Source organism: Malus sylvestris, chromosome 10, assembly GCF_916048215.2.
Source record: "Malus sylvestris chromosome 10, drMalSylv7.2, whole genome shotgun sequence".
Classification (NCBI taxonomy): domain Eukaryota; kingdom Viridiplantae; phylum Streptophyta; class Magnoliopsida; order Rosales; family Rosaceae; genus Malus; species Malus sylvestris.
The window spans coordinates 25,491,486-25,500,015 of NC_062269.1; the positions used below are offsets into that span (position 1 = coordinate 25,491,486).

Consider the following 8,530-nt stretch of genomic DNA (forward strand, 5'->3'; position numbering starts at 1 on the left):
TATTCGAGTCGTTTATCAAACGACTATACAAGAAGCGACATTCAAATTAAGATACACGGCCTACTATTCTTTTGTTTGTTTATTACTTTATTTGTACTTTCAGACCAATAAATAATTCAGACAGCTGAGTGAGTAAAAGTTCATAACTAACCGGACACTGACGAGTAACGAACTCGTCTAAAAGATGAAGATGGGAAACTACAAAATTGCTTGTGTCAGTTATCTTCTCAATATTGGCTGAAATATTTATATAGTGTGTGGTCCAGATTGAACCTAAACTCCCAGATCTTCACAGAATCAACTTGTTTGGTGGACGAATATACGAGTTTCGTATGGGTCCCATTTTGTACGAGATGTGATCAGTAATGTAATCTGACATTATGTCAATAATGTGGTCGGATGCATTTATAACTTGTTTGGTGGATGAGAAAGTGTGGGAAAAGGGAGGAAAATTATATTTTCTGGAATTAACTTTTAAATGTTCATAACTGCAGAAAATACTTCCATCCATCCACGAATACATTCTACTTCTTTCTGAATACTGAAATCCATATACAAAAATACTTTAATCGTTTTCTGACGAAATTAAATACGAGTAAAAAGAAAGATTGAACATATTTTGTGAATAAATAGAATTAGTGTAAAAGGCTGTGCTGGACGAACAGATGAATGTCGAAACATGTGATGATCATGTATCCGAGAAAATGTCTTTGCGCAGTGAAAACGGGAAGCCTATACTTTGGACTCGCCAATCGCCACATCTTTCAATGGACTCTCGGCTACTCCCTCCTTTAGCGGTTTCAGATCCTCTTCTGACAGATGACTGGGGAGGACCTTGGGTTGCTTCTCAGCCTCCACAGCCCAGCTGTATACGATCATGCCAAGAACAGCAAGAGCCATGCCGAGCAAGTTTTTGAATGTGAGCTGGGAATCAAAGAGTAGCCACCCCAATGTCAGGACACATACTGTTTTCATGTGGCCCAAAACCTGGAAAGAGACAGCTGAGAAGCGGCCGATGCAGAGGTACTGGCTGATGTTGCAAAACACCGCTAGGGAGCATGAGAGTAGGATGAAAAACTGCATACATTGGGATCACACATAGCACAGCAGCTTCATTAGAAATTGTTCATCGTAAACACAGAAGCAGATTAAGATCAAATAGTAGAAGAAGCACTTACAAATGCACCAGTAGACAACTTGTAATCAGAGAGAAGTTTTCCAGTAAGAAAGTAATCAACGAATGGACCAAGGACAAGAAGGGACAGAGCTTGAATGGGAGCTGTCTTGCTGAGCAATTCAAAAGAGCCTATCGAGTATTTCTTTTGCAAGGAACCTATTGACTGTTGCCCAAACAACAAGAACGTCAGACCAACAATTGCTTTGAGGTTCTTATGCCTAAACTCAGATTCATGGTATAGTTTTAAAGGAGAAAATTTGGGTAATACTCACAATTTGTTGTAGGGATGTACATAGGATAGCCACACAAGCACACAGAAAGCCTTTAGCATTGACTTTCACGTCGGTCACAGTACATATACCCACGCCTACAACCACTACTGCCACCGCAATCTTGACTTCCCGTGAAAAATGCTTTGCATGAAGAATCCACTCCATCACACAAACCACTGGAATCATGCTCAACTTCGATATCTACACCATTATAACAATGAAGAAGATTGAATCAGATAACAATTATGCAAAAGGGAAAATTGTTAGGCTAATAAAATGATATTTACCTGATAAAATCCGACAGAGTTAAGCATGAGGCTCAAGTTCATCCCGGTGATTGAGGCATTGGCAACAAGTGAGAACCAAACAAGTTCCCACAGAGGAACATGCTTAGATGCAGAGTAACCAGTGGCATTTGACACCAGACCGACCAAAGCGGTAACAGAGAAATGGAATCCGGTCAAAGTTGTAGCTGCAGAGAAAAACAGACAATGATCAATTGCCGGAAACCAATCCACCAATGAATTCAACTATTTCTGTGTCACATAACATAAGCATACTCTTGCAAACACCTTTAGTGAGATCTCCTTATGAATCTAGGCCACAATCAAAGCTGAATTATGTGAAATCGTAATTTCTATTGAAATGTAGCTAGATCTACAGGGAATGATGACAAGTCAAAAAAAGGCCGGCCATAGCTGAAACTGCCATGAGTGGCGAATGATAGTCAATCGAACATGGAATATTATATTGTAATCTGACTTATTGGTCCCTTGTGAATCAAAATTGAGGCGAGAAAAAAAATCAATTAACAATCCAAAAATTGGTGAAAATGCAGTTCTTCCTCAGATTCATGGCATCTGCTAAAATTCGAAATTCTTAACACAATTCAGGAAAACAGAAGCAACCCATTATTCAACAAGAAAAACACTAAAAACCCATTGATCAAAAAGCAATTCCCACTCCAGATCTGTAATTAAATTGAAGATTAGGACAGAACCCAGAAGAAAAATTAGATAAAATTGGTAAATTAACAGAGTTAAAGAAGGAGATGAACTGACCGAAGCCGAAAGCAAAGCCGTTAGGGGACATGAGCTGCTTGTTGGCCATGATAATGCCCACAGAGCTCACAATATTCATTCCCCAAGCTCCCACATCGGACACAGGAGACTTCTTTTCCTTCTCCATTTCTGCAATTCCGAGCTCGAATCCAAAAAAACCCCAAAAATTCCAAATCCTCTACTCCCCAACTTCGGATCTTGGATTTTGAATTTTGATGATCGGAAGAGAGGCGGACAACAAAAGCAGACAGAGTTGCAGGCTGCAGAAGTCGGTCACCACCTCTCTCAAGAGACAAAGCTAAAGAGCTATGTGGGTAATATAAACATAGAAATATAAAAACAATGTAAAAAACAAAGGGGAAGGCTTTGGGATATATTGGCTGGCTAATTTAATTTTTTAATTTTTAATTTTTGGTTTTGCTGTCTCTCTCAGCAAACGAGCATGTTACCCTCATATGGCCTCACCTTCATTACCATTTTAACAAATATCATAATATTTATTGGGGACTCATAAATCAATTTTAAGTAAGTGGGGTTTGATGGGATTTGCCCTAATTTCGTTTTCCTAACACGGTTCCACCTTTGGTAACTTTTTTCCTAGTTATTAGGGAAATTTCTTGATTCACTCCTTCAAATAGTACCAACTTTTAAATTTTGAATGCATAAGCAATAGACTCAATTGGCCCTTCTACCCGAAAGAAGCTATAGCCTATAGGCAGCTCATTTCTCGTTTGGTTCAATGTTTAGAGGGAAAGCATAAATTCTCCGTTTGGTTCATCTAATGGAATTGAAAGGAAAACGAATTATGTGTTGTAGGCCTATTTATTTGAAGAATGATAGAAAGGGGGAAAGGTGCAGCAAGAGAGAGAGGAGAAATTGGTGAATTCTAAAGCGGTGTGTATTATTTATTTATAGTATTAATGAAGGGAGAATCCTTACCATTTAGGTAATACAATTAAAATATGACTATATTTAGAATCCTTATATTATTTACACAATTAGTGCAATTTTTTTTCTTGCACTGTTTAATAAATTGGGAAAGTAACTAAGAAATATAAGGTTAAAATCGGTGTTTTACAATTTTTTTTAGTAATAAAGTTGATGGAAAACATTGAAAATGAAGAGCTAATGCGGACATAAAAATTCAGTTTCAAAAGTTAATGGGTTAATGTTATCTTACAATTTTTCAATGAATGTTGGGCAAAGCAGCCGAAGAGATTGAAATTAATAATATATATTTTCCAATATGCATAAATAAAACCGTAATAACTTTGATAAAAAGTAAAGCAGAAGATAACAAACATTAATAAACCGTATTCAAATTACGGTTTCGTGCTCTTTTATTGTCGTTTATTGACTATTAAGTTCTACCTTCGATTAAAAGTTTGTAACGGATCTACTTATGCATATATTCCTATTTTATATATCTTATGTTTTTGTTTTTTTTTTGTTTTGTTTTGGTTTGAATATAAAATCTAAGCAAACGTGAAGTGTTAAAAGCGATTATAGTATAAACAGCGGAGACACTCCAGATTTGACCTTTACGTGTACAAGTTTTGCAAGCTGATCACGCGTTTAGTGAATTGGATTCAAATGCAAAATGTACCAACATATGGTGTCAAAAATTAAAAATTAAAAAGAAAACCCCACATGTGAGGAGTGAGAAATTTGGAAGCAATCCATGAAACCTGCATATCCCCGAAAGTCTTCGGTTTTGATTTTTCTTTTACTTTGACCTGGCAGTTTTTTATTTTTTTTGTGACCCAATAAATATAAGAAATTAACTTTGCTCCTCAATAAATGCGGAAGGAACTCTTCTCAATTTATTATGTAGCAGATTCATTGAACTTATGATTGAAATTGTTCATATTATAAATCATTATGTAAATTTTATCTTTGCAAAGAATAATAAAATATGAGATCGTTTGTTCAACAAATTATGTATAAACAAATGGACAAATTCAATAAATGAATTATGAACCGTCTATCTATTTCTTACAACTGATTAATGAAATAACCTTCGTTTTAATTATTTTTTAATAAGTATAATATTTAAAGTAATTTACAACATGAACAATTTTAATTATAAACACGAAATTATATGAATAAATCACTACCTGAATTGAAAATAGCCTCTTCAAATTGGAGGACCCAAGCCTTTTTTTCTAAAAATAAATATTTTGCTTGTTTTTTTAATAAGACTTTTTATTTTGGTACACTGCCGGTGCTGGGGCCTGAAGAATGCGAAGTGGAATATTCGGCAGATTTGCATTATTCTCAGCGCCAGAAAAGTCTTTAAGTTTTAGTGTTTCTAGAACCCAACTATGTTTGACTTGGCGTTATTTTGGTCTTCTGTTTTAGTAGAGTGGTATTGGTATAAAAATGTTATTCTTATCACAAATTTATATTATTTTATTTGTATCATCTTTTTAATATAGATAAGATTCACATGCGTTGGTGAATCTTAATTTTATTTTAAAGATCATACAAATGATGATAAAAATATTGTATAAATGTAACATTACTCGGTAGCGTTTAATGTGCTAAACAGTTAATTGTTAGTTGTTGGATATAATTATAGGAAAACTAATGAAAATGACTTGAAAATTTTAAGTTTTAATGATAAGGACAAAATAAAGGGTAAAGTGAATAGTACTAGGATTGACTTTTTAGTGTAAAAATGTGGTTTTTCGTTAAAGTGAACAGTACCGGGAGCTTTTCGTTAAAGTTTCCTATAATTATTTTATGCCACTTTAGTAAAATGTTATATGCTACTGTTCTGTTTCTTTTTTCTTTTGATCAATGTTCTATTTCTTTTATATATAACAAAATGATATTCATTTTTTTAAGAATACGTTTACTTATAAGGAATGAGTATTAATCTTATTTATTCATGTGTCTGTAAATAACAAAGGAAATGAAAAGGCAGATGGGTCCAACCTGAAAAAATGAATTTATCACATTAACATAGGGGGTTGTTTATCTCATACTCGTTCATTGTCATACATATTCCTTATGATCGCCATACTATGTAAGTAAACATGCCTAAGGGAGGAGAAACTCTACCCTAAGGGGAACGGGGATTTCGTTAGGTCATACAATGGATCAGTCACTAATAAGGTATCCAACTAACATAAATATAACACACCCTCGTCATCCATGTGAGTCTAACATGAGACATTTCACTTACAAGCGAAGATGAGTACCACTTAACATAGTTTTAGTTAGTTTATCGCTATATTTGATATCAAGAGATTAAAAAATTAAAAAAACATATTCATTTAATCTATCCATGATATTCAAATAAATACTCATTTTATAACATGAGTGAATTAACAACGTCATGTGCCAATATGACTAACCGTTACAAAATAACACTTATTTTCAACACTTTTAAAAGTATAATAGAATATAAAATAAAAACCATTTTCAACTCCGCGATCGTAAGAACATGCGGAGATATAAGTAAGATAAAATTGTAGCAATGGTCCATCAATTGAAAATCTATGACTATTGGTCCATTAACTCATCAAAACGTGCATGTATGGTCCTTTTCGTTAACTCCATCAGAGTTCCATCAAAATGACTATGTTGGAATGACCCTTGCCCCAATTGGGTTATAAGTTAAGAGACCATTTCTCCACTTGGGTTAAAGTTGATGGACTACTTGTCACATCCCGGCCCGGGCTCCCACCACATCCTGGGCTCGACTCCCCCGTAGCACGATATTGTCCACTTTGGGCCCCGACCACGCCCTCACGATTTTGTTTATGAGAACTCACATGACTAGAACTTCCCAATGGGTCACCCATCCTTGGAATGCTCTGGCCCCTTTCTCGCTTAACTTCGGAGTTCATACAGAACCCGAAGCCGGTGAGCTCCCAAAATGCCTCGTGCTAGGTAGAGATGAGAATATACATATAAAGCTTAGATGATCCACTCCCCTAGGCGATGTGGGATGTTACAATCCACCCCCTCAGGGGCCCGACGTCCTCGTCGGCACACTTCCGGCCATGGATTGGCTCTGATACCAAATTGTCACATGCTCGGCCCGAGCCCCCACCACATCCTGGGCTCGACTCTCTTGTAGCACGATATTGTCCACTTTGAGCCTCAACCACGCCCTCACGGTTTTGTTTCTGGGAACTCACGTGAGCAAAACTTCCAAGTGGATCACCCATCCTAGGAATGCTCTGGCCCCTTTCTCACTTAACTTCGGAGTTCCTACATAACCCGAAGCCGGTGAGCTCCCAAAAGGCCTCGTGCTAGGTAGAGATGAAAATATACATATAAGTCTTAGAGGATCCATTCCCCTGGGCGATGTGGGATGTTACAATCCACCCCCTCAGGGGCCCGACGTCCTCGTCGGTACACTCCCGGCCAGGGATTGGCTTTGATACCAAATTGTCACATCCCGGCCCGGGCCCCCACCACATCTTGGGCTCAACTCCCCCGTAGCACGATATTGTTCGTTTTGACCCCGACCACGCCCTCACGGTTTTGTTTCTAGAAACTCACGCGAGCAGAACTTCTCAATGGGTCACCCATCCTGGGAATGCTTTTGCCCATTTCTCACTTAACTTCAGAGTTCCTACAGAACCCGAAGTCGATGAGCTCCCAAAAGGTCTCGTGCTAGGTAGAGATGCGAATATACATATAAGGCTTAGAGGATCCACTCCCCTGGGCGATGTGGGATGTTACACTACTGCTACAATTTTTTAATTTGGTTTTTCATGTTTGCCCCTTGATTCAATCTCATGTGCATGACATGTGACTTATTTTGACGAAAGTTTTAACGGAGTTGACGAAAAATGCCATATATGCATGTTTTGATGAGTTAAGGGACCACTAGTCATGAATTTTTAGTTGATGGACTATTGCTCTAATTGGATTAAAGTTAAGGGACCATTACTACAATTTCCTCTATAAGTAACAGGCCAAGACATGTTTGTTACTAATACATGGGTACTGAATTATTTCAAATTCCTCACTTCCCCTTGGGATTTTAACATGTATGAAACCAAAAAGTATACGGTCCGACATTACATGTTATCCAAAATCAGAAAAAGAGTAAGATTGATTAAGGTTGAGTTGTTGATCATATTTTCGTTCATTCTTTTTCTTCTTTTTTAACTTTTTTGCTTTACGATTTCTCTCATTCAAAGTAAGCAAAACATGTTATTTTTGTTATAAGTCACAAACGATTGTAATAATATAGATTTAACATTTACATGTAGAATGAATTATATGTTAATCTAATTCTGATTAAGAGAAATAATTTTAGTTTGTAAATGTGTTATCATTTAATGTTCCAGCCAAACAATTAAGAAAAAAACAAACTAGGTTATCTTGTTCCTCTGTCTTTCCTCCATCATTAACAAGCTTCTTAGACTGAAGCCAAAAATGGACCAAAAGAAAATTTCAGCAGCCTACCAAGAACACCAACCCGCATGCCAAATTCAGATTAATATAATAAATGGTCTCTATTTAACAGCATAATAATACCACCAATAAATACAAAAAAGTTTTTTAAAAAATTAATAAAATTTCGTGTCAGTACAGCATGCTAAAAAAAATAAAACCCAAGAAAAAAAAAAGTTTACTTATACGGAATGGGTATCATTCTTATTCATGTGTGTGTAAATGACTAAGGAAATGAAAATGTAGATAGGTCCAACCTGAAAAAATGAATATGGTTTCTTATGATCTCCAAATCATGTAAGTAAACATGACTTTATGGAAGGTGAAAGTCTAACCTAAGGGGAATGGGATGGGTTAGGTCATACAATGAGTCAACCACTAACAAGGTATCTAAGTCAACACAAATATAACACATTCTCATCATCTAGTCGAACATGACTTATGAGACATCTCACTTACGAATGAAGAGAAATATCACGCAACGTAGTTTTACTTGGTTCATCATTATATCTGATATCAAGAGTTGAGATTAAAATATTAAAAAAAAACATTCATTTAACCTCTGCATGTGATATTATAAATAAATACACATTTTATAT

The 8,530-nt window shown here is 36.1% G+C and overlaps 1 protein-coding gene across 1 annotated transcript; it reads right to left on the bottom strand.

The window, feature by feature from the left end:
* Window positions 1-510: 510 nt before the first annotated feature.
* On the bottom strand, window positions 511-2,857 carry LOC126585463 (UDP-rhamnose/UDP-galactose transporter 1-like). Its single transcript, XM_050249910.1, has 5 exons — window positions 2,511-2,857; window positions 1,737-1,921; window positions 1,450-1,650; window positions 1,179-1,340; window positions 511-1,077 (listed from the first exon to the last, which is right to left on the bottom strand). The coding sequence occupies exons 1-5, from the start codon at window positions 2,635-2,637 to the stop codon at window positions 733-735; spliced, it is 1,020 nt and encodes a 339-aa protein (XP_050105867.1). The 5' UTR covers window positions 2,638-2,857; the 3' UTR covers window positions 511-732.
* Window positions 2,858-8,530: the final 5,673 nt, after the last annotated feature.

Bases quoted from the DNA above. Each gene is read 5' to 3' on its own strand.
- LOC126585463 (XM_050249910.1), bottom strand. From the start codon at position 2,637: ATGGAGAAGGAAAAGAAGTCTCCTGTGTCCGATGTGGGAGCTTGGGGA. The intron at 1,651-1,736 runs GTAAATATCATT...ATAATGGTGTAG, and splicing joins ACTCTGTCGGATTTTATCAG to ATATCGAAGTTGAGCATGAT. The intron at 1,078-1,178 runs GTAAGTGCTTCT...CAATGTATGCAG, and splicing joins AGTTGTCTACTGGTGCATTT to TTTTTCATCCTACTCTCATG.